Source organism: Periplaneta americana, chromosome 3 (assembly GCF_040183065.1).
Source record: "Periplaneta americana isolate PAMFEO1 chromosome 3, P.americana_PAMFEO1_priV1, whole genome shotgun sequence".
NCBI classification, from domain to species: domain Eukaryota; kingdom Metazoa; phylum Arthropoda; class Insecta; order Blattodea; family Blattidae; genus Periplaneta; species Periplaneta americana.
Window position 1 is genome coordinate 193921194 of NC_091119.1, and position 27181 is coordinate 193948374.

Below are 27181 nucleotides of genomic sequence, written 5' to 3' on the forward strand. Positions count from 1 at the left end.
ATGTGAAGACGGAACAGGCACTGAGCCTAAACCATGAAGTGAAGATGATGATGATGATGATGATGATGACGACATTTATGGGTTATAAAAGGGTTCAGAGGGGCATATTCTGTAAGTTGAAAGTTGTGAAATAAAAATTGTGCCTACTAATTAACTTTATATAATCATCGGGGTCAGAAAAGACCCCAAACAGGGTACAAGGATTAATGTAAGTTATAACATTATTCTTCTCTTCGTCCTTGTTATAAGTTAGTAAAAATTCTATTTAACAGTTGAACAGGCTGACACGAGCCGTCGCTGAAGTTCACGCCTGAAGGCCCAGAATCTTCCAAGACATGGAGGGGAGGTTAAAGATGACCAGACGAGACGGTGCGTGAATGGGGAACCAAAATATAGCTGCAATCCGACAGGTGAGGATGTGTGCTGAGGAGAACAAGCGGCCCGCCGCCACCGCCGTGCTGCTAGCCGGTGAGTACAGCCAGCTTCTGGGCTTCTGGGAGGGCCAGCGCACAATGCTGAAGACAGTCTGCATGTTTCCAAGACTCTTCACGATTTGCAAATAGTTTTAACATTAGAGTTTCTGTCATTAAAATCGTCATCGACTCATCATCATTATCATCATCATCATCATGACTGTAGCTGACATTTTCATCATTATAGTTCCCGTAGCATTATTAAACAATTTGTCACTTAGGTACAGTTGCCTTCGTCGTCACTATACTTCCTACCATAGGTTCTGTAATAATAATAATAATAATAATAATAATAATAATAATAATAATAATAATAAATCAAATTTTAAATTTAAAAAGCCGCCCTAAATAAGTGTTCGAATAGATCGGCCTACTAACCAATTCACAATGAACAATGATTAATAGTACATTATGCAACGAGCCTATAGTGATAGTAATTAAGACGCGAGTATGTTTGTTTATGAAACGAGCGCAAACGAGTTTCATAATTTTCATACGAGCGTCTTAATTACCATTATAGGCAAGTTTCATACGACTTTTTATGCTCGACAATATTTCTAACTTGAAATTATTCAGAAGTATTCATTTTATTTGTATCTGACAGAAGATCGGAAGTGACCTTGTTCATAGCTCTTAAACTGTGAAATGTGCGCAGACGTCAAAGTATTGATTTTTTTCCGAGGAACAATAATGTCATTGACCTTGATTTAGACTTGAAAAACGAGATGACAAATTGAATTTATTTGAATATTATTTACAATTAACGCTAATTATTATAGTAACAGAACATAACCTTCTGCGACAGTATTGGATTTCCAGCCTCCGTGACGTTTCGCTAGTTGTTTTTCGATTGCATATCCGAGAATAATCGAAAACCTGAACTTTAATGAATAGATGTACTTTAATGAGGTCCATTAAAGGACTGCTACCAGATGTATAATTCCTACACTTCGGCATGGTCGAGCATAAAAAAAATTGTGTGACAATTTGTAAGGAAAAAAAAAACATTAAGAGAAATGATACGAAAACACAGGAAATCATTAACAATAAAAGTTTGTTGGGTACAAATGATTAATAATAATAATAATAATAATAATAATAATAATAATAATCAAATTTTAAATTTAAAAAGCCACCCTAAATAAGGATTCGAATAGATCGGCCTACTAACCAATTCATAAAGACTAATCATTAAAAACAATTGTGTGACAATTTGTAAGGAAAAAACACATTAAGACAAATGATACGAAAACATAGGAAATCATTTACAATAAAAGTTTGTTGGGTACGAATGATTAATAATAATAATAATAATAATAATAATAATAATAATAATAATAATAATAAGGTTAGTTGTTCATAGAATATATTCGTGGCTATCGAGAATGACAGACTACGGCGTTACGTCACATTCTTAGTCATAACATGGCCAACATTGAACAAGTTTATATATGAATGCACGTTTAGCACGATTTTAATATAGCAATTCCTTTGTTTTTTAGAACTTTGAACATGTATTTATATTAGGCGATTGTCAAGGTGGCCATGACTAGACCATGATAAACACGTGACTCCGATTCGTGCCGAAGCCTGTCTTTCGCGTTAGCCACGGAACACCTTTAAGAACAGCTAACACCTTTAAGAGCAGCTTAAAAGATAACCTTATTAGCATTTCACTCCAATCATACTGACTTAAACTATCACTGACTACACTGTTACTTTTTTCTTTAGACATCATCCTGATAGTGCTGTATTTTCAAAATTGTCTCATAATAATCTCTTTCTATTATCTAATATAATTTGAAATATATTAACATTCTATGTATTTTAGCTTAATTCTGCTACACAGTTTATTTCAGTGTTTAATTAATAGTTCATAGTATTTTGTTGTTTAATTCGTAAATAGCTCTTGTATACATGTAACTCTCATCTAAATCAAATTGTTGAATTCTTTGTAAGTTCATGCATATGTATATAAACTTTTTGCTGGTTGAGTGGAAGAGAAGGCCTTATGGCCTTAACTCTGCCAGCTAAAGTAAATTATTATTATTATTATTATTATTATTATTATTATTATTATTATATTATTATACTGACGTGGCGTCATGTTTCGCGCGTGACACAGGTACTATTAGGGAACACTTGCATCTTGTATGTGATGCAGTTGACGTTCTATTCATGATTCAAAATTAGACCCCGCAGACTGTTCACAATATATTCTAGTGATAAAAAATGATATTACGATGACTTTTCCTACAATTTAAATTATTTATTAATTTATTTAATTGATTTATACTTACTGCTTAAGTTAAGACCATAAGGCCTGCTCTCCTACCAACAAGCATAGAAATACATAAAAGTTTTAAATGTACAAAGCGAATAATTATTTCACTTATTAATTTTTCTTTAGGTTTGTTTTAATTTTGAGATTGTGTGTAGGTAAAATATAAGTTATTTATGTACCTGTCATTTGCATAAATAAATAAATGAATAAATAAATAAATAAATAACTAAATAAATAAATAACTAAATAAATAACTAAATAATTAAATAAATAACAATAAATAAATAACTAAATAAATAAATAAATAAATAAATAAATAAATAAATTTTTCTTTAGGCAATATTTTGATGCTTGTAATTCCGGATCCCAGTGGTCAATCTCTCTTGAAGACGGATGATTTTCAATAAATCTTAGTAGTATGAATAACAGCAATACAGAAAACAGTGGAATAATAATAATAATAATAATAATAATAATAATAATAATAATATCTGAAAGTAGTATATATAAAACAGTTATATTACCGGTTCTGTATGGTTGTGAAACTTGGACTCTCACTTTGAGAGAGGAATAGAGATTAAGAGTGTTTAAGAATAAGGTTCTTAGAAAAATATTTGGGGCTAAGACGGATGAAGTTACAGGAGAATGGAGAAAGTTACACAACGCAGAACTGCACGCATTGTATTTTTCACTTGACATAATTAGGGACATTAAATCCAGACTTTTGAGATGGGCAGGGCATGTAGCACGTATGGGCGAATCCAGAAATGCATATAGAATGTTAGTTGGAAGACCGGAGAGAAAAATACCTATGGGGAGGCCGAAACGTAGAAGGGAGGTAATATTAAAATGGATTTGAGAAAGGTGGGATATGATGATAGAGACTGGATTAATCTTGCTCAGGATAGGGAGCGATGGCGGGCTTATGTGAGGGCGGCAATGAATTTGCGGATTCCTTAAAAGCCATTTGTAAATAATAATAATAATAATAATAATAATAATAATAATAATAAAATTATAATTACACTAGGCCTATTGTAGATCCATATTATACTCGTATTTACTGATTCATTCACGAAAATTGCCTTAGAGTCATATTTCCGATTTTATTGTGGTCGCCATAATCACCATTACATTTTTGTCATCATTACCATTATCATCATTGGAATTGCCGTCATAACACTTAGCTTACAGTTGCCAACATAATCACCATCATAGATACTGTCGGTATTATTGCGGGTTTTAAAAATGTGATTTAACGACGTTGTATCAACTACTAGGTTGTTAATTAATATCAGTGGAATTTGTGATAGCGAGATGGTATTTGGTGAGATTAGGCCTAGGATTCACCACAGATTACTTGACATTTGCGTTATGATTGCGGAAAACCTAGGAAAAACCCAACCAGGTAATCTGTCCAAGCGGGAATCGAACTCAAGCCCGGTTCAGCAGATAAACGTGCCAGCAGACTCAGTTACTCCAGTGGTTATTATTGTACAGTTATCGCTGTCATCATCATAATGAACAGTCAACATTATCATCATAATGTCTTCATTATCACTGTTAATATTTATGAATGTCGTCACCATAATTATTAACATCACCGTCATCTCTGGAGTAGGCTAGTGATAATCTCTTGTCCGATTTCACCTTGCCGTGTCTGATGTGGACCTTCAACGTCTCGTCTCATTCTCATTTCCATTTATTTGAGAAATGTCGTTGTGCTTAATTTCGAATTGCTCAATTATACTTAAAAAATTTGTTCATTACACCTCATCTTTTCATTTGTTGTCTAAGAGAACCATTCGAAATTTCTTCAGATATAATTCTATTCCACGTCTCCGCTTTAGCTGGACAACAAAGATTGTTTATTATGGAGAAAATTGGTAAAAATGATTACAGAGGCAAGAGAAGTACAGCGAGAAAACAACAGCTAATAAAAATTTCTCTCAAAGGCCTACTTAGACCGAGTATCCGCCATGGAAAGACGGCGTTGTATTCGTCCGCCTAATGACACGAATGAGGAAATGTATATTAGACCTAGGGCGCACTACCGATTTTTATTTGCACAATCTCCTTGATTAAAAATCACACTTGAATGTACAGTGCACTGTTTTAAATGGGTGAGCGCGCACTTGTGATTTTTAATTGCATGCAATTTAAAATCTGTAGCACGCAATATTTTCCGTGCGATAAAACTATTACTGCAATCTGAATTGTGACACGCGTGATTATATCTGTTCGCGGGCACTGGCGATTAATAATGATCATACAGTCTGAACTTGATCAAGGAAGGAAACTTAAGGCCCATTCACAATGAAAATTAAACATAAATATAACATAAACACAGACGTTTGTGGTCAGGTTACAATGATGTACATAAACACTGAGATTAATATTACCGTTAGACGTTAACCCTCTACTGCAGTGGCCGGCAGATGCTGCAGTTGTGACGTAAGAGCCAGTCAGATCGCAAGAGCTTGGGAGAGCGAGCAGTTGAGTCGTATTAATGTTAGCACACACCAGCGCAGTGGCGTCAGTGCAGCAGTAGAACGGGACTGTTGAAAACAAAAGGATCTATCTACATTTTATAGAAGATTTCCCCAGGCAAGATTCCCTCGATTGCATAGATTTGCTGCTAGGATGTTGAGCATATTCGGATCTACGTATGTATGCGAACAGTCCTTTTTTGTATGAAGATCTGCAAACCACAACATAGAAACCACCTGTCTGATCTGAACTTGAAACATATTCTTCGCTTGTGTGTTAGCCAGGCTGACTCCAAATATTGCAAAATTAGTACGCGAGAAAAGAGGAAAAAAATCTCGACAAAGCGTTTAGCTTGGGCACGGCAGTGACACGAAGTGATGGTGTGTTTCAAAAGGTGAAATATACTTTGCATACTACTCACCAAGATAGGGCCTATATACAGACGTGGACAAATCATTAGCAAAATTGAAGATTTTTATCATATATTTTTTTTACAAAATATGATTCTTCAATTTAGACTACAGTTGACATTTTTGCGTGTTTCCAAATTATTAGCAAAATTGAAGATTTGTATTGTATATTTTTAGAAAAGTTAACTCTTCAATTTGGACTACATTTGATATTTTTGCATATTTACAAATTATTAGCAAAACTGAAGGTTTTTATTATATATTTTTACAAAATTCGATTCTTCAATTTGGAATACAGTTGACATTTTGGATATTTCCAAATTATTAGCCAAACTGAAGATTTTTATTTTACAATTTTACGAAATTTGACTCTTCAATTTAGACTGTAGTTGACATTTTTGCTAATTTACAAATTATTAACAAAATTGAAGATTTTTATTATATATTTTTACAAAACTTAATTCTTCAATTTAAACTATAGTTGACATTTTTGCATATTTCTGTCTACTGTAACGATAGAAATATGCAAAATTGTCAACTGTAGTCTAAATTGAAAAATCAAATTTTGTAAACAGAATTATCATAAAAATCGTCAATTTTGTTAATAATTTGTCCACGTCTGTAGTTTAATCTGTATATTATGTAGAAAAATGTATGTTAAAAACACTGTTTTCAAGTTTCCGAGTAGCTAAAACGTTGCAGTACTGCTTAAAGTATTTATTTATATGTTTGTACGATTATAGCAGTTTCGGAATTTCATTTATATACGCAAACGCTTCTGCAAGTGGCTGTATTATGAGTTTCATATTATTGTAAGTACATTAAATTTGATTACAAACCAAGATATTTTGTTACATTGATTTATCGCGGTTGTACAGTTTTGTTTTCGTACAAATGTATTGTAATTGTGCTGTTCCCATACTATCTCAGAAGAATGGATCGCGCTCTGTCAGTGCATAGACCCGCACCACCACTGTTCAGTTGAACCTTCTCTCCACGCTGTGCTCAGTATGCAGAGATTGCCGAGCAAAGAGCAGGGCGGCTACGTCGTATGACGTCACAGAGCACGGAACATGCCGGTCACTGCTCTACTGCATAGTGTTGCCTCAAAGCAACACATTACTTTTCATTTTTTTTTATTTTTTTTTCTGTGTGTTTATATGCCTTCTGTTGCTCTGAGGCAACGCTCTGAAGTTAGCAACGAAGACAGAGTCGAAGAAAATTTAAGAAGTTTGTATCTCTGAGTCTATGGCGCCAATAAAACAGCTGAACGTTATTTGAGAAAAAAAATAATTCATGCAGTAGAGGGTTAACATGAAAGTCTGGAAACTGTAAACTTTCATGTTTATGCTTATGTGATCTGGAAACAGTACACCATCGTAGAGCGCTGAAGCATACGACAGAATATGAGGAAATGACGTCATTGTTGTGTTTCCATGGTTACCAAGTAACTTTGTGGTTATGTTTATGTTCCCATCGTGAATGATGGTTTAACTTTTTCATTTTACCGTAACGTTTACATTTTTAAGTTAACGCTTACGCTATGTTTAATTTTCAATGTGGATGGGCATTTAGCCTACTTTAAAAGGAAATACGACGCCCAAAATTCAATGAAATCGGGATCAAAAGCTGCGAAGAGGAGTAATACATATCTTTTAATTAGCTATAATTTTTACTCCCTACCATTCAGGAAAGGAAATCTGTTAGCAATCTGGATTCACCAAGCGATGTTGAGGAAAAGGATGCAGAACATCGAATTGCAGATCAGATTGATGTCGATTATTGACATAATGCTACAATTTCTAATACAAGGCGAAATACAACGAAAATTAGCAATAAAAAGAAACGGGGAAAGGGATATACGGAAAGAAGTCTGGAAATACTAAGAGGAAAGAAGCTCCAAGACATGGAAATTTACGAAGATTTTTTTTTGTACTCCAGCATTAATTTTTTAATCAAACACCTTCCCGAAAGAGGGATTGCCTAGAAGACAAACTATACCATTTACAAAACAGAATTTTGAATAGTACATATTAGATACATGGATAATTTACGAATATAAAACCAATGCAAGAAAGAGAAAAATAAATTACAGTGCAATGTCTTACTGTATCTGAGGTGATTTCTTAACAATGCAATAGCACCTTTCAACGCAAGTAAACAAACATTGGTAATCATAGATGAAGGCAATTAATAAAAAGCCTTGCAAAATTCAACAAACTGCTTCGGGATGGATCCTCTTGCTCCGACCATCAAGCCTATTACTTCTATTTATTGTAATTGATATTTCTCTTGATAATACGGGATTTTTGGTTCATAGATGAATTGTTTCTCCTTATGGACGTCTTGCGGTTGGCTCTTGCAAGTCTCGAAAAGAACTGTAGGGTCAATTAATGTAAAATTGAATATTGTGTAAATGTAATATTTTTATGGCCGTCTATATACATTTGCTTTTGTAGTTGATCGATTCATATAGAGAAACATTTAAAGAATGTTATTATTAGGCTTCGTAATTCAGCTACCTATAAACTGGAATGAGGTTATTTTAATGTACCGAAGTACATATGATATTTCCATGAAGATATTCTGCGTCATCATACGATGGAAATATCATATGTACTTCGGTACATTAAAATAATATATATATATATATATATGATATGCGTAAATCACTTCGTGATTTAAGACGGCGCTTATTCCGTCGGATCCCGGCCAACTAGTCACTCATACCGAGTGCACCTCAGCACATGTGTGGACTTCGGTCCTGCGTTCATAGACATCTATGACGTAGTGCAGAGGGCGGCCACTAGAGGGAACCCAAGAGTTGGAGCTTAATCTGAGACGATTCTAACCGGCGTCGGAGTTGTATCCGGTGTGGCTTAGTGGAGAGAATTTTTCTCCGTTCCATTACTCTTTCATCGTATGGAATGAGGTTGCCTGAGTCGAAGTATATGTGACGTCATAGCGCAGGTACAACTACTTTCGTATACAAAATAGTCAAGCTTCGATTTTTCTGAACCCATGCAGGCGAGTTGTGAGGCCCGACTTGTTCCACTTGTTCTACTGTCTCATTTCTAATTCGCAAGTTTATTCTCTTTATTTTCCTTCCTATAACCCTGATCCACGTCTTGTTCGCATTTATCTTCATCCCATTATTTATTTGCTCGTTTTCATACTCTCTCTCGCTATCATAATATTAATACTCGATCACAACGCGATAACACGCTAGAAATTCCACTTCACACATCATCTCTGTATTCCTCATCTTTCACTGTTGCTACCTCTCGCCACTGGAACTCTCTGCCGCCTGAAGTCAAGGGCTGCCGAACATTGAAATCTTTCAAATCCAAGTTAGAAAATTATTTTATGACGAGTTGCCAAACTAACGTCCTATTATGACAAGCGTTGTATTGCATGTTTCCACGTATTCACATCTTTTTTATGTTCTAGTGATATTTAACTTATTTTATCTTTTTTGTTTTCATATTTTCCGATAATGGTATATCTATAATGTGATAAGTTGAGCTATATATAATCATAATTTTCCTTACTGTGTGTACTTAAAAATATTGTATTCATTGTATGTTTTGTACTGCACTATTTTATTATTATTATCATTATTATTATTATTACTATTCTTATTTATTATTATTATTATTATTATTATTATTATTATTATTATTATTATCAATAATTGTCTTATTTTTTTATACTTTATACTTTGTATGTCTCATTTATTTTGACCTGCTGTTCACATTTTATTATGCTTTTTCCTTTCTTTCTGTATGTTATATTACGTCTGATTTCTACTTACTTGTTGTTTACATTTTATTATTATTATTATGTTATTCAGTTTTGTGTGTAAAATTATAGTGTACTTTGTAAATTTGTAGTGTTTTTTGTAACGCAGTTTTACTCCTGGTTGAGTGTTAGAGAAGGCCGTATGACCTTAAATCTGCCAGGTTAAATAAATAATAATAATAATAATAATAATAATAATTATTATTATTATTATTATTATTATTATTATACTGCACAAACTGTAATTTAGCTCGGTTACCACAAAAGTATTGTGATCTTAAGCTAACAACGTCATATCATCAACAAATCTTATGCACTCTATTCGTCTTCTTCCTACCATGTTCTGAAAACAGTTCTTCACTAAATCCTCCAAGTAGGTGTTGAACAGGGTAGATGATAAAGGGCATCCTTGTCGTATTCCTGTCCCTATTTCACTTTTCTCTGACATTTCTTCTCCTATCCTTACTTTGACTCGTTTCACATAAAGATTACTGAATAACCTTCTAACCTCCTCTCTTTCCAATCCACACAAATATTCCTCAGGATTCCCAGATGTTTATGGAAATCTATCCTGACAGAAGTGTCCAATGATAAACAACAATAATTATTGTAATCTAGCCAATAAATACACATATAGCAATGTTTGAATAAATGTTTAATGCCAAATTAAAGGTGGGTTATTGACCCTCTACTGCATGAGTTATTTTTTCTCTAATAACGGTTAGTCGTTTTATTGGCGCCATACACTCAGAGATACCAACTTCTTAACTTTTCTTCGACTCTGTCTTCGTTGCTAACTTCAGAGCGTTGCCTCAGAGCAACAGATTGCATATAAACATCACACAGAAAAAGTAAAAAAGTAAAAAGTAGTGTGTTGCTTTATGGCAACACTATGCAATAGAGCTAACAATTTAACGCCATTCAAAGTTAATTCCGGGACCGTGGTTCCCTAACCATTTTTCCCAATTTGGTTATTCAAGGACGCTGTACCAATTACGAGGTTATCTAGAGTAGATGTGATTGCCAATTGGTGATAGAGAAATAGTATTTGGTGACAAGTTCAAAATAGGATTATCTCACATACGATGAAAGAGTAATGGAACGGTGAAAAATTCTCTCCGGCGCCGGGATTTGAACCCGGGTTTTCAGCTCTACGTGCTGATGCTTTATCTACTAAGCCACACCTGATACCACCCCGGCGTCGGACAGAATTGTCTCTGATTAACTTCTAACTCTTGGGTTCCCTCTAGTGGCCGCCCTCTGCACTACGTCATAGATGTCTATGAACATAGGACCGAAGTCCACACATGTGCTGAGGTGCACTCGTTATGAGTGACTAGTTGGCCGGGATCCGACGGAATAAGCGCCGTCTTAAATCACTGTGATTTACGCACTACTAGTCACTCATAACGAGTGCACCTCAGCACATGTGTGGACTTCGGTCCTATGTTCATAGACATCTATGACGTAGTGCAGAGGGCGGCCGCTAGAGGGAACCCAAGAGTTGGAACTTAATCAGAGACAATTCTGTCCGACGCCGGGGTGGTATCCGGTGTGGCTTAGTAGATAAAGTATCAGCACGTAGAGTTGAAAACCCGGGTTCAAATCCCGGCGCCGGAGAGAATTTTTCTCCGTTCCATTACTCTTCCATCGTATGATGACCCAGAATATCTGCATGGAAATATCATATGTACTTCGGTACATTAAAATAATATACAGGGACATCATTTTATTTTTACTAACATTTTTAATATTAACCTGTCCATACCTTTAGAGAACCGGAAACACAGTTTGCTATCCCCTTCCACGACTGTAGTTCGATGATACTGGCGTAAAACACAAACAAATCACTCTAGTAGGTATAGGAAGGAAGAAAAGTAGTTCATCCATTTACGTAAACTAGGAAATACCGCAATTTTGAGTTTCATAATTTTCATTAGGTTTTTGTTTAATCAAAGTACAGTACTGTATTAAGAATAAGTGTTTTTACTCACGAAATGAGTTATCCATGCGAACGTACTCATTATGCAGTGTATATTATACTGTCTACAGCACATTAGCGTACAATATAGAGAAAGAAGTTAAATTGAAAAATAATCATAATATGAATATTTAAACACAAGTTTGAAAATGGTGGCCGTTCATTTCGATACAGGCTTCAGTTCTTTTGTGCATATTATCACACTATAGATTACTGCATCTAATTCCAATTGCCAGTTTCGTCCTTCGTACTCATGTTGTAATAATTCTGTACCTACCTTACGTACTGTAAATTCAATCTTCACTTCTGCCCGACCCGAAAATATAAAATTACTCAGACATGCTATTTACTGTCCGTCCAAGTGGTTATGCCGCAGGATTGTAGAAAGGGGGGAAATCACGTGACAGTTAATTACTTAACGAGGCCCTTTTATTTAAGTTAAATTAAACAGCTGTATAATATTACGTAAAGGTCCAATTCCGAACAGAAATTAATGTTTTCAGAAAAGAGCTAAGACAGTCCAGCTATTACAGAGGGGCGATCGGGATGCGACGTAGGCAAACGGACAGTACCTTTGCGAAAATATGATTCAATATTGAAAGCTCTTTCGTCACTGGAAAACGCGAACATATTTCTGGAACGTACTATACCCAGTAACTCAGTACTGCTTACTATCTGCGGTCTTGGTTCTGTGTGGAGTTGGAACTTCATTAGTAGCAGGGGTGGGAGTGAAGTACATTCAAAAACTCAGGTACGATAAAAATTGAAGTAAAAATAAAATGATGTCCCTGTATATCTCACATACGCCTTAAAGTCGGAAAAAACCTCGGAAAAATCCAATAAGATAATCAGCCCAAGCAGGATTCGAACCTATGCATAAGCGGACAAGCAGGCAATCACGTATATTGCCTGAGCTACGTGGGTGGTTTCCCTAATTGTAAACTTCTATTTTTAACCTTCTCAGAGCATAATCTCCGCCTAATATTCACGGATTCCTTAACGCTGCTTGCCGAATGCCACTAAGGAGCAACAGGTGCGTTCTGTCCTTGACCTAAGGAAGACACGAGAAGGGCAACAACTTACGCGGGCTAAAAAAAGCTCCACCGAAGGACAAATCCCAACCGTGAAGTGGTTTCAACACCTGTGTGATGGTTTGACGGCGCAGCGTTTTAGAAAATAAACAAATCTACACGTGGTCACGCTAACCAGAAGCACATCATAAGAAAAACAGGGGAATTTTCTCATGGTATGGACAGTAAGAATATTTCTAGTGAAAAACAAGAGAGTTAAAAGATATTTAAATATTTGGTCTATCTTTTCCAAGTGCCGGATGGTGATTTATAAAAAAGTAGCTAGTACTTCTGATAAGCTGAGCTTAATGTTCACTGAAGGTAAAATGTTAGGACAGCATTAATACAAGTAAAGATCAAATGACTGTAACATACACAGGCGAGTCAATAACTTACAAATCAAAGTAGAGACCTTCATTTTAGACTGAACATTATTGGCTGTGTACAATTTTTTGTGGACATAAATTGGCCATACTAGCCACTGTTGTACAATATCTACCAAGACAATATATGTAAAAATATATCCTAGATTAGTTATGGAAGATAATGTGTTCACTTTAAACATGCAAACTTCCTGAATAACTATCAGTGATATAGTTAATTTTCATCTCTTAAAAAGCTTCAAAACTCAGCCATCTGTAGGCAAAGTAATGAATAATTATTTTCGAATGTTAAAGGGGTAAAATGTAGAAGTTCGTGATCCTGTGAATCATTGCGAGAATTCAACGGACTACCCGAGAAAAAATTATTTATTTATTTACTTATTTCATTAATTATTTACTTAATTACTTATTTAATTACTTTTTCACTTATTTATTTATTTATTTGTTTATTTATTTATTTATTTCCTGTCTATGCGGATGACGTAAATATGTTAGGAGAAAATTCACAAACGATTAGGGAAAACACGGAAATTTTACTTGAAGCAAGTAAAGCGATAGGTTTGGAAGTAAATCCCGAAAGGCAAAGTATATGATTATTTCTCGTGACCAGAATATTGTACGAAATGGAAACATAAAAATTGGAGATTTATCCTTCGAAGAGGTGGAAAAATTCAAATATCTTGGAGCAACAGTAACAAATATAAATGACACTCGGGAGGAAATTAAACGCAGAATAAATATGGGAAATGCGTGTTATTATTCGGTTGAGAAGTTTTGTCATCTAGCCTGCTGTCAAAAAATCTGAAAGTTAAAGTTTATAAAACAGTTATATTACCGGTTGTTCTGTATGGTTGTGAAACTTGGACTCTCACTTTGAGAGAGGAACAGAGATTAAGGGTGTTTGAGAATAAGGTGCTTAGGAAAATATTTGGGACTAAGAGGGATGAAGTTACAGGAGAATGGAGAAAGTTACACAACACAGAATTGCACGCATTGTATTCTCCACCTGACATAATTAGGAACATTAAATTCAGACGTTTGAGATGGGCAGGGCATGTAGCACTTATGGGTGAACCCAGAAGTGCACATAGAGTGTTAGTTGGGAGACCGGAGGGAAAAAGACCTTTGGGGAGGCCGAGACGTAGATGGGAGGATAATATTAAAATGGATTTGAGGGAGGTGGGATATGATGACAGGGACTGGATTAATCTTGCTCAGGATAGGGACCGTGCTTATGTGAGGGCGGCAATGAACCTGCGGGTTCCTTAAAATCCATTTTTAAGTAAGTAAGTAAATTTATTTATTTATTTACTTATTTATTTAATGCTAGTAAATTACAAATGGATACAATACAATATAATATAATATAATATAATATAATATAATATAATATAATATAATATAATATAAACTAGCCCACTCATGAAAGAGTAAGACTCTTGCTCAGGAGGGGATTCCAACACAAACAAAATAAAATTGAGAGTGAATAAATTACAAATTAAAAAGTGTTAAATATCTTCAAATCCAAACTATAAATCGGATACATTTTTTTTCATTAATTTGGAGATGATTAGTCGTTAAAATATTATTAGAATACAATTTGTTTAATAATCTAGGATCCTGACTCATGCTATAGTAAAAAGCTGCGTTGGTTTTACATTTAGGTTCAAATAAACGGAGAAAATTTATATTTTTAGTTCTATATTTATGTATATACATTTCAAAGTTATTAAGTTATGCGACAAAACAGAGCATATTTTTTCAGGGGGAATGAAAAAGTAATTAAATAACAATAGGCCTACATAAGAATGTTAGGTAATTCGGTAGAAAACGTTAGAAAATATGATGGATATCCATAACATCATCGAGGATCAGTGTAGACCTATTAATATTTTTTTGTCTTGTACGGAGGAAAGACCCGAAGGCTTGCCCTGCAGCCTGAAGTTTATTCTGTGAATGATTGGGTAGCCGAACAGCCGCGCTCTTGTACAAGTACAGCACTGAATCCGGTCTATGGTATGGATGATGGTAATATATGAATTAATGATGGCGAAATGAGTCCAAGGCCCAACGCCGAAAGTTACGCAGCAATTCTGCTTCAATTGATTGAGGAAAAACCCAGGAAAAAATTCCAACCAGGTAACTTGTCCCAACCAGGATTTGAACCCGGCCCGCTCGTTACACATTCAGACGCACCGTTACCCCACAGCAGTGGACCCTATTGTTATTTAATTAATTTTTTCTTCCTCCTGAAAAATTATGCTATGTACTGTCACATAAAATCAACGACGATTTAATATTCAGACTTAAATATGTTTCTTTGTTTCAGGTGTTTTATCTCTATTCATCGGATGTATAAATGCAGATGTAGGCCTGTTCCAAGGATATCAGAATATCAGACCTGAAAATCCTCTTACTTACCCTCCTCCAACTAAGACCACAGTCACTTCCACAGGTTACCCAAAAGAGAAACCAGAAAATCCACTAACATATCCTCCTCCAATTAGAACGTCTACCTATACAGTGCCGACAGGATATCCGAAAGAAACGCCGGAAAATCCCTTCACGTATCCTCCTCCAATAAAAACTTCCACTTCAACAATACCACCTCCAATCAAGACCTCAACTTCAACAATACCAACTGGATATCCTAAACAAACACCAGAAAATCCTTTTACTTATCCCCCATTGAAAACTTCTACTTCATCAATTCCAACTGGATACCCAAAAGAAACGCCCAAACAACCCCTGACATATCCTCCACCTTTTAAGACATCTACAACAACAATACCAACTGGATATCCGAAAGAGACACCTGACAATCCATTCACTTACCCTCCACCAGTAAAACCTTCTACAGTTCCAACAGGATATCCTAAAGAAACACCAGAAAATCCACTCACCTACCCTCCACCTGTCCAAACCACTACCACCATTCAAGGATACCCAAAAATTTCTCCTTCAAATCCTTTGGTCTACAGATCACCGTTTGACAAATCTGCAAGCGCAAGCACCGTCATTCAGTTGCAGACTAATCCATTTAGTCCCCGAAAAACAAATCCGCAAACCCCAAAGTCCCCACAGCTGCAAGATGCTGCATCGAATGTAGATGCAAGGATTCAGATCGCTCCGAGGCCAGGGAATTCGGAAGTAATCTCAAATCAGTTTACTCCACAGTCAGCTGGAACAGCTTTGTCTAATCAAGTTCTGAGCGACTCACATGATCACTCACATGATCACGAACATGAACACTGGGACCTCAGAGAGTCTGTTCCTGGAGAACCTGGTGTTGACTATCCCACGTTTAATGCAGTTCCTGATACAGGGTTCTCCTGTGAAGGCAGGGATGAAGGTATGTACAAATATCAATGCTGGGTACTTCTTCGCAATCCGAGTGAATTATAACACTGGTCAACAGTCATTTTGTTAAATGTAAAATTTCTGATGTTTCTTATGTAATTTCATCTGCTGATTCCAAAAATGAAGTCAGAATTTTTCTAACACCCGCCAGTTTTTTTGTAATTTTAGAAAAACTTATTTATTTTTATTGCTATATACAGTCCTTAACATGTTATTGGAAAGAAAATATTTCAAATATTTCATTTTATTGCTTTAACAATTAACCTATAACTTTAGATCATTGTTGCCCGTGAAGTTAAAATGCATAACAATGAATTTTATTCCTCATATGACTGTGAGAGTTAGTATTAATTGTCAGTTGAGTTGGAACTTACAATCATGAAACAAGTTTCATAACCTGTGTTTTCTTTGTCCTAATTTTAAGTGTGGTAAAAGTACCTTATAAAGTGAAAAATACCTCGAAATATTGTCTAAATTACATAAACAATTTTTGTTACGTTTGTGGTTAGTTAACTTTGAAAGCACTCAGGCGAATTTTACTACACTAGTTAAAAGAGCTCACGAGTGTTATTTTGATTGCAAAATAGATAAGGATAGGAACTGGGCCCCTGAAATCTGTTGTGCTCCATGTAATCATATTAACTGGTTGGCTGAAAGGATCCCGTCATATGCCTTTTCCAGTTCGAATAATATGCCGAGAACCTAAGAATTATTCAACAGACAGTTTCTTTCTAGCAACCACAGAACAGACGATTATAGAGAACTTATCAGCGAGCTGATTCAGAACTATAACGTGATAGGCTATAATATGTCTCTCAAAATAACTTCTTGAATCCTCATCTAAGTTTCCTTTCCTCAAAACCTTCGGGTAGTGAACGACGAACGTGAGAAACGTTTCCACATGGATTTTTCTGTAAATGGAAAGGCGATACCAGAAAGAATGGAGACTAAATATTCTGTCAGACTACTGCTGGACACTCAAAAGAGATGTTTCTCAAGCCAAGTATAGCTTAAAATGTATTTCACACACATTTTAGGTACCATGAAAATATGATTTTAGGTAAAATGTTACAAGGTATCAATACTAGAAAAGTTTGAACTATATTTCATACAATTACTAAAAAACCCTGGGTGATAGAGAAATTTTGAGAACAGATTTGAAATCAGCATGGAAAATACTATAAGAATCACCAATTATTGATCTTTTAACAAAATATATGTTCAATTTTGTTGAACAGTGTAATTTATTTCAGTAATACATTTTTTATTTTGTATGTTATTTGCTTATTTACATATCTATTTATATATTTAGTCTGGTGGAGTTAAAGCATCAGGTCACAGTATAGAATACAAATATAAAAAAGACAACTGCAAGAGGAGGGGAAGAGAAAAATAGAAATACAAAGATAAACTCATAACAGATACAAAAAAATAATTTCCTAACGCACTCAATGATTAAAGGAAATAACTAAAGATTTAAAGATAAGTAACTGATTATATAAATTTCAAGAGAAACAAAACAGTAACAATTTCGATACATTTAATTCGTGCCCAAATTCAGTCTTGCAAATTTAAAGCGCAATAATTAACAACAGGTCCCTAATAGAAAAAACAACAACCAAATTTCTTGGCCTACAAATCGATAATGTGTTAAATTAGAAAAATTAGCCTATATTAATTTAAAAAAAATTACCATCAAACTAAATTCAGCATGTTTTGCTATTAGATCTATGCAAGAGAAAGTAAATATCAATACCTTAAGAACAATACTTCCACTCGGTAATGAATTTTGGAATAATATTCTGGGGAAATTATCCAAACAGTAACAGTATATTCCTACTACTAAAAAGAGTAATTAGAATAATAGTAAGTGTCAAATCTAGGGAGTCGTGTAGGACTATTTTCAAAAAACTACAAATAATGTCCATGGCGTGTCAGTATATTTTTTCATTAATGAACTTCCTCGTATGTAACCGTGAAAATTTCATAACTAATTCAACAGTTCATAGCATAAATACTCGTAAAAATGACTTTCATACTCCATCGGCAAGACTATCAAAAAGGAGTGCGTTATATCGCAGTAAAATGTGTAATAGACTCCCTATGAATATAAAAAATCAAACTCAAAACACAAAATTATTTAGGTCCAAATTAAAGAAGTGCCTTATTTATCACGCCTTCTATTCTGTAGGTGAATTTATGACATTCAACAATGCTGGATGAATATTTCTGTCTTATACTAAATATTGATACTAACCTTTGTATTGTACTAGTAGACTATATTATAAAACTCTTCTGTATATATTTCAACTAGACTGTGACTATAATTAAGACTTTGTAATATTATTAAGATTTTTTTTTTCGTTTAACGTATTCCATATTCTAGCTGTGAAGCGATGTACGAATACCATGGAATGTAAATAAATACAATACAATACAATTTTATTACAAATTCAGTTTACTGCATTGCACTCAGCTCAGTAAGAAAATGCTTACCAAGTTTGTTCTTGAATAATATTATATTCCAACAGTCTCTGATGTCACTGGGTTAGGTTATTCCACAACCGCGAGAGCGAGATAGTCAATGATCAAGAATACATTGACATTTTATGTGTTGGTATGGCTAGTATGCGGCTATTTTGCGTGCGTGTGAGGAGATTGTATTACGATGATAGATAATTAAAGCGGGATACAAGGCAGGTAGGTGTAGAGGTGTGAAGGACTTGAAAAAGGAGAATAAGAGAATGGAAATTTCTACATTCGTTAAGGCGAAGCCAGTTTTGGAAGGATGGGATAATGTGGTTAGCGCGACGGACATCGCAGACGAAGCGAACACAATAATTATGAGCACGTAATGTTTGCGAATGGTTGACATTGAGGTCAGTCAGTAGAAAATCGCAACAATCAAAATGGGTTATTACTAATGTTTCTTTTTTCGGAACAACTGGATAATACCCACGGCAGAGCAATGTCGATAGTCGACGCTTTATCTACTGCTATGGTTATCTAGCGCCTGAATGAGATGGTGATAATGCCAGCGAAATGAATCCAGGGTCCAGCCACGAAAGTTACCGAGCATTTGTTCTCAATGGGTTGAGGGGAAAAAACCGGAAAAAAACCTCAACCAGGTAAGTTGTCCCAACCAGGATTTGAACCCGGCTCCATTCGTTTCAAGGTGAGACATGCCAACCGTTACTGTGCAGCGGTTTTCACTAGCATTTTTTTTAGTGGTAGTGGGAGACAATATCGAATTCTGTTTAAGAAATTGGGTGTAGAAATAGTATATTGCGATACAAACGTGGTAAGTGCATTAAGCTATAACATAATCGAGGAAAAGTTAGAGAAGATGAGACGAAGTCGAGTGTTTCCTATTTCCGAGATTCTGTCATGCGCTTAACACATGTATTGCATGCTATTTTTTGGCTGAACTTAATAAAAGAATAAATTATTATTAATCATTTTTAATTTGAATAAATAGTTTGTTTTTGGATGCTAACATTTTTATATATGATCGCTGTTTGTTATTTGTCGATAGGTGTCATTCATTTGTTATTATTCGTATTTGTCGATAGCTGTTATTAATTTGTTATTATTCATATTTGTCGATAGGTGTTATTCATTTGTTATTATTCATATTTGTCGATAGGTGTTATTCATTTATTATTATTCATATTTGTCGATAGGTGTTATTCATTTGTTATTATTCATATTCGTCGATAGGTGTTATTCATTTGTTATTATTCATATTTGTCGATACGTGTTATTCATTTGTTATTATTCATATTTGTCGATAGGTCTCATTCATTTGTTATTATTCATATTTGTCGATAGGTGTTATTCATTTGTTATTATTCATATTTGTCGATAGGTGTTATTCATTTGTTATTATTCATATTTGTCGATAGGTGTTATTCATTTGTTATTATTCATATTTGTCGATAGGTGTTATTCATTTGTTATTATTCATATTTGTCGATAAGTGTTACAGTATTCATATTTGTCGATAAGTGTTATTCATATTTGTCGATAGGTGTTATTCATTTGTTATTATTCATATTTGTCGATAGGTATTATTCATTTGCTATTATTCGCATTTGTCGATAACTATTATTTATTTGTTATTATTCATATTTGTCGATAGGTGTTATTTATTTGTTATTATTCATATTTTTCGATAGGTGTTATTCATTTGTTATTATTCGTATTTGTCGATAGGTGTTATTCATTTGTTATTATTCATATTTGTCGATAGGTGTTATTCATTTGTTATTATTCATATTTGTCGATAGGTGTTATTCATTTGTTATTATTCATATTTGTCGATAGGTGTTATTCATTTGTTATTATTCATATTTGTCGATAGGTGTTATTCATTTGTTATTATTCATATTTGTCGATAGGTATTATTCATTTGTTTTTATTCGTATTTGTCGATAGCTGTTATTCATTTGTTATTATTCATATTTGTCGATAGGTGTTATTTATTTGTTATTATTCATATTTTTCGATAGATGTTATTCATTTGTTATTATTCGTATTTGTCGATAGGTGTTATTCATTTGTTATTATTCATATTTGTCGATAGGTGTTATTCATTTGTTATTCTTCATATTTGTCGATAGGTGTTATTCATTTGTTATTATTCGTATTTGTCGATAAGTGTAATTCATTTGTTATTATTCATATTTGTCGATAGGTGCCATTCATTTATTATCATTCGTATTTGTCGATAGCTGTTATTCACTTATTATTATTCGGTGGCGATTGTAAAAATGTTATAATAAAATAAATTATAGAAAGTTTAATTTTGTCTTCAAAGAAATAGGTAGCTGACACATAATTATACATCAATATAAATAAATAGCATATAGAAAATGTTTGTAGGTGACACATTATTTATGCATCAGTGTGAATCTATTGCATACCGTTATAGATTAATGCTTGAATACGTATTTTACTCCATGGATGTTTTCGCGTTCAGCCACGACCCCACTAGTGGCGCTCAGAGCAACAATCGAATTCGTCAGAAGTGATTTTCGCGCTTACGTTTTATCTATATTTATTCCTGTTTTTTTTTTTTACAAATCTCCGCTCAGATAAATTAATTTAGAAAGAGTACAGGTATAATAAGACATTTAGTTGTCTCCTCATAGCACATAGTGGTACGCGACACTGATAGTTCGTTACTTTTAAGTAAATAAATAAAAGTTGATTCGATTTATTTACTTACAGCACGTGTGTTCTAAGTTTAACTTACAAGGCCTACCAACAACATCGGTAAGGTTGTTAAAAAACACGATCAGCCAAAAACACTTTTACATTATGTCATTTTATAAATGAAACTACTGATTTTAGTACATTAAAATAGAGGTTTCCAACATTTTTTTAAAATTCGAAGTAATATTTTTCCTAATCGAATTGAGTTTTTAGTTTAGCAAAACGCTTGATAAAAAATACTGTGAAATTAAATGATAAATTGCTTCATACACTCACAGAAATAACTAAGACGAAGACTACGGTAAATATTGTTTGTATGAAAAAAAAATTATCGCATACGTATTTTATCACGTGAATTGTAGTGTGGAAACTTAGTGTTGCTAAACCTGTTACAACTCTCATTATGTACACACTCTATTTTTGCTTGTGAAACATATAAGGCAATACTGTTACAACTAAATTACTCAACAATAGTTGTTTTGCATGTACAAGTAATCTGTTACGAGTACAAACTTTTCTCGAGAAGAAACTGTTTCTGTTTATCCAATACTAACATGAAGGCCAACACTTCTGAGAGTGGTCAACATCCTATGGCTCTATTTACTTATATAAAAGATGTTGTGAAAAAAGTCATCGATGAAGGGTAATTGACATTAGCTATGTCTTTCGACATACAGTGCGAATTATTTAATTGCGCGAAACTTGGAGAACGTGTTGAGAAGGTACAGTAAATGTAGTTAGGAGTATTTACAAGGTAATAATAGTTGTTCAGTCAACTGTCCAAAGATAGGTTTGAACCTCATAAGCGGCACTTGTAAGTTATCATCATGAAGCAACTAAGACAAGAGGTAATGGGTAGGGTGGCCAGTTCCTTTCCCTCTCCATTGCATACATCGCCGATTAACTACATATTACACTAATCAGACTTCAAATATACACAAACAATGTTCTTCCTCTGACACACATCGTCAAGTGAGATGTACTGCCTGACATTATAAGAAGGTAACACATGTTTATTTAGCCCCATTCAATTGCAGAACTTACTTAAAGACGATAAGTTGGTGCGATAGTAATGACACAATAGTGAAATGAGAATTTGAGGGGAACGGAAGCACTTGGATAAAACTTTCCATAGCGTTTCTTTTTCCACCCAACGAATTTACGATTTTTATTTTTTCATTCATTCACTTAGTTACTTACATAATTAATTTATTTAGTTACTTAGTTACTTATCTACGTACTTAGTTACTTATCTACTTGCTTAGTTAATTATATACTTAGTTACTTACATAATTAGTTACATACTTAGTTTATTTATTTATTTTGTTACTTAGTTACATACTTACCTACTTTATTTATTTATTTATTTATCTATTTATTTATTTATTCTTTTCTATCCATTCATTCAATCATTCATTTTAATTCATTTTTTATTTATTTATTCACTTAGTTACTTATATACTTAGTTACTTACTTAGTTAATTTACTTATTTTGTTACTTAATTACTTACATACTTACTTATTTTATGTATTTATTTTTATTTAATTTTTATTGGGTTATTTTACGACGCTGTATCAACATCTAGGTTATTTAGCGTCTGAATGAAATGAAGGTGATAATGCCGGTGAAATGAGTCCGGGGTCCAGCACCGAAAGTTACCCAGCATTTGCTCATATTGGGTTGAGGGAAACCCCCGGAAAAAACCTCAACCAGTTAACTTTCCCCGACTGAGATTCGAACCCGGGCCATCTGGTTTCGCGGCCAGACGCGCTGACCGTTACTCCACAGGTGTGGACTCTATTTATTTATTTATTTAACCCCATTACATACATAGGCCTACATAAGTGTTCTGCCCAAGGGCATATCCTTCACTGCAAACCCAGCATTCTGCAATCTTTCCTATTTGCTGCCTTCCTCTTAGTCTCCGCGTATCATCTGAATTCTTCTGTCCCGAACTCTTCTCTCGTTCACCATTCCTTCCAGTGCATCCTTCAGTATGCAGTTTCTTCTCAGCCAGTGACCCAACCAATTCCTTTTTCTCTTTCTGATCAGTTTCAGCATCATTCTTTCTTCACCCACTCTTTCCAACACAGCTTCGTTTCTTATTCTATCTGTGCATTTCACACGCTCCATTCTTCTCCATATCCACATTTCAAATGCTTCTATTCGCTTCTCTTCACTCTTTCGTAATGTTAATGTTTCTGACCCATAAAATGCTACACTCTACACAAAGCACTTCCCTAGTCTCCTCTTTAGTTCTTTTTCCAGAGATCCTCAGAAGATGTTCCTTTTTGTATTAAAAGCTTCCTTTGCCATTGCTATCCTCCTTTTGACTTCCTGGCTGCAGCTCATGTTACTGCTTATATTAACTGCATTGAATTGCAGAAATTACATGAAGACGATGCGTTTGTGCGACAGGAACGGAGCAATAGTGGAATACTAATTTAAGGAGAACGGAAATACTTGGACAAAACGTTCTACAGCGTTTATTTCTCCAATCAACGAATTAACGACTTATTTCACGAAATACCCACCGAAATAGTGGCAGGGTTAACACCGAAATCACCTATCTTATTTAACCAAAAATACGGTCTCTAGAGTCGACGGCAAATGGGAAGGCGGTAGTCTGCTAGCGGTTGCATCGAGAGAGACAGATGGAGAGAGTAAGGCAGTGTACAACATTGCCACATCGTACTTCACACGCACGTGTAATACAAATAGCGTAGGAGAGAATTAAAATTATCAAAAGACAATTATGACCTTAGCCGTTGATTACTGTAAGCATGACATCAAACATAAACTCTTTCCTTCACTAATAATATTCTTTGAACGGTTCTCAATCCCACACCACATGCTTCTGCAGTCGTTTCTTGCGCATTGGCAACGTTGCAGCCAGCATCAAGATGGCCGGTAGCGTTCTGCTCGTCAACGATTTTAAAATAATTATACATCTTAAACACTATTTTCTGCGCCTGCTCTATGCAGTACTTGTCTTTTTACAGTCTCTTCTTCCATTTATTTATCGCGCGCGCGCACAGACAGACAGACAGAGACAGACAGACAGACAGACAGAGACAGACAGACAGACACACAGACAGACACACACACACAGACACACACACAGACACACAGACACAGACACAGACACAGACACAGACACACACACACACACACACACACACACAGTAATTTTAGTTTTACTTATTCAATGTATCGAAACACTCGCACGTGAACAAACGAACTCTGGAAGTACTTGTTACAGACTGATTCTGATTGGCTCTACTGTACAAGCTTGTGACGTCACATGCCAGAAATGCTACGGCGCATGTAAGAGCCGACCGCCTTCCGAACTGCCGTCTAGTCTAGTGACACTACATTTTTATTTCTCCCTACTCCCAATTCATGACGAGATATTAAAATGTAACTCTCATTGTATGATTTATTTATAGGCTACTACGCTGACATGTCAACCGGGTGTCAAGTATTCCACATCTGCTCCAGGGCCTCCCCGATGTTGAGGCATTCCTTCCTCTGCCCCAACGGCTCACTCTTCAGCCAAAAGTTGTTCACCTGTGGCTGGTGGAACAACGTGGATTGTTCTGCGACCGAGAAGTACTACAGGCTGAACAAGGAGATTGGCCGCACCAATCCGCTCCTCGAGGCCATCTCCTCGAAAGGAGACAATGGAGGAGCGGAAGAGCATATCTTCTCTAATCACAATGCCATCACGAATGAGGAATTTCAACTCCAGGAAGGCGAGAGTGCCACAAGAAAGTCTCTGCGTCTTCCACCGTAAATGAAGATACTTCAAAATTGTTCCCCCGCTCCTGGGGAGGATGTCAGGACGTGAAACTATCTAAAATAATAATTATGAGGGCTTTTAACTATCCAATATTGTCACTGAAAATTAATAGAATTATTTCTTTCTTTTGTATTGAAAGAAATTAATATTTGTTTAATTTAAAATAATGAAACAAATACTGATATTAATCGTGTAAATTAAATAATAATATAAGTTACTTCATAACTCAAATTTCATCTTCATTAATAGGACGAAGAAACATATTTGATGAGGAAAAATATGCTATAGTCAAAGAACCAAGACTGAACCTAGAGTCCCTCGATAATCTATACTAATAATAAATCTGTAGGCAAAATTTTTCTGGTAATTTTCGATTTTCCAAAAATAATTGGTCCTAACATATATAATTAACAACCCTGAAACCGAAAATCGCATTTTTGAAATTTTTGTTTGTATGTCTGTCTGTATGTTTGTTACCTTTTCACGCGATAATGGCTGAACCGATTTATATGAAAATTGGCATATAAATTAAGTTCGTTGTAACTTAGATTTTAGGCTATATGGCATTCAAAATACTTTATTTAAAAGGGGGGTTATAAGGGAGTCTGAATTAAATAAATCGAAATATCTCGCTTATTATTGATTTTTATGAAAACTGTTACATAACAAACGTTTCTTTAAAAATGATTTCCGATAAGTTATATTCTTTACAAAATTTTGATAGGACTGATATTTAATGAGCTAAATGAGTTTTAAAATTAAAATAACGCCATCTAAGACGGTGCAATGAATTAAGAACAAATGACTTCGTCTATAAGGGGCCTTGGACAACAACAATCGAAACAGGGGCCTTGGACATCAGCAATCGAAAGCTATTAAACATAGCCTACAGAGAATGTTTCTGTGTTTGTATGAAGTGATATCAGAAGCTAAATTAACCGATTTGTATAATTAATTATTATTTCACCATTGGAAAGTGTGGTTTCTCTAGATGGACATAATGCTATAATGTTATTACAGTAACGTCTGAGTAAATCGAGGACAGGTAAGATTAAAATAGCTTCTTATGCACAGAAAATTTGATAGTCTATTTTGTACATTCGTTTTCTGTATTTCTTAAAATAATATTTATGTACACTCATTTTAATCTCAGAGAATTAACGAACAACGAGAGTGTATTGATTTAGTATGCAGTAATAGTACGTTAGCTCAGCAATCCATTATTTTATAATTCAAATTTTAACTATGCTCAATTGAATCGTGTTAAAATACTTAAAATATACATGCAATAAATGCAATGCAAAAGAAAATTTGGTAATGAGCGAAGCAGATTATCTTGCGCTGTTGTAAAAGTTGTTGCCTGGATCAAACGTCCTATTTTAATTATGTAATTCATATTTATTTCTATCAGGTGCAGTGGAGCTCACGGGTATGGCTAGTAGTTTAATAAAAGAATGTAGACAATGAGCATACTTATACGTTACTTGAAATCCTTGGTCCAGATATTTAATTTTACGTAGAGCATTGATGTTTGAACTGCTGTCAATTATTATGTCTTAGTTGAATGTAGATGTAATGTTGATCCCCTTCATAGGAGCTCTACAATGTGCCTGTCCGGTGTAAACCCAAGGGAGTTCAAAATATGGACTTTGTGAAACAATGCTAGGAGGTAGAATGAGGAACTCTCGACAGGCAGATATTATAGATATTTCTGTACGAAATAATTGCATAATCTATGGCTCTCTCTATCAGAAAATTAAATTATAGTTCATAATTTCAACATATAAGTGCTTACATAATTCACGTTTTTGTATCATTAGAATAAGTTGAGATTTCTGTATAATGATTGTATACAAGTTTCAGCAGAGATGGAACAGTTAAAAATAAATAAAAACACGTTTTTATATTA

General features: G+C 34.5%; 1 protein-coding gene across 1 annotated transcript; it reads left to right on the plus strand.

Annotated features, from left to right (window-relative positions):
• The first annotated feature begins 289 nt into the window (after positions 1 to 289).
• On the plus strand, positions 290 to 27181 carry LOC138696924 (uncharacterized). Its single transcript, XM_069822418.1, has 3 exons — positions 290 to 468; positions 15222 to 16244; positions 24920 to 27181. The coding sequence occupies exons 1-3, from the start codon at positions 378 to 380 to the stop codon at positions 25264 to 25266; spliced, it is 1461 nt and encodes a 486-aa protein (XP_069678519.1). The 5' UTR covers positions 290 to 377; the 3' UTR covers positions 25267 to 27181.

Coding starts and splice junctions, on each gene's coding strand:
- LOC138696924 (XM_069822418.1), top strand. CDS start 378: ATGGGGAACCAAAATATAGCTGCAATCCGACAGGTGAGGATGTGTGCT. Junction 469..15,221: donor CACCGCCGTGCTGCTAGCCG/GTGAGTACAGCC, acceptor TCTTTGTTTCAG/GTGTTTTATCTCTATTCATC. Junction 16,245..24,919: donor CTGTGAAGGCAGGGATGAAG/GTATGTACAAAT, acceptor ATTTATTTATAG/GCTACTACGCTGACATGTCA.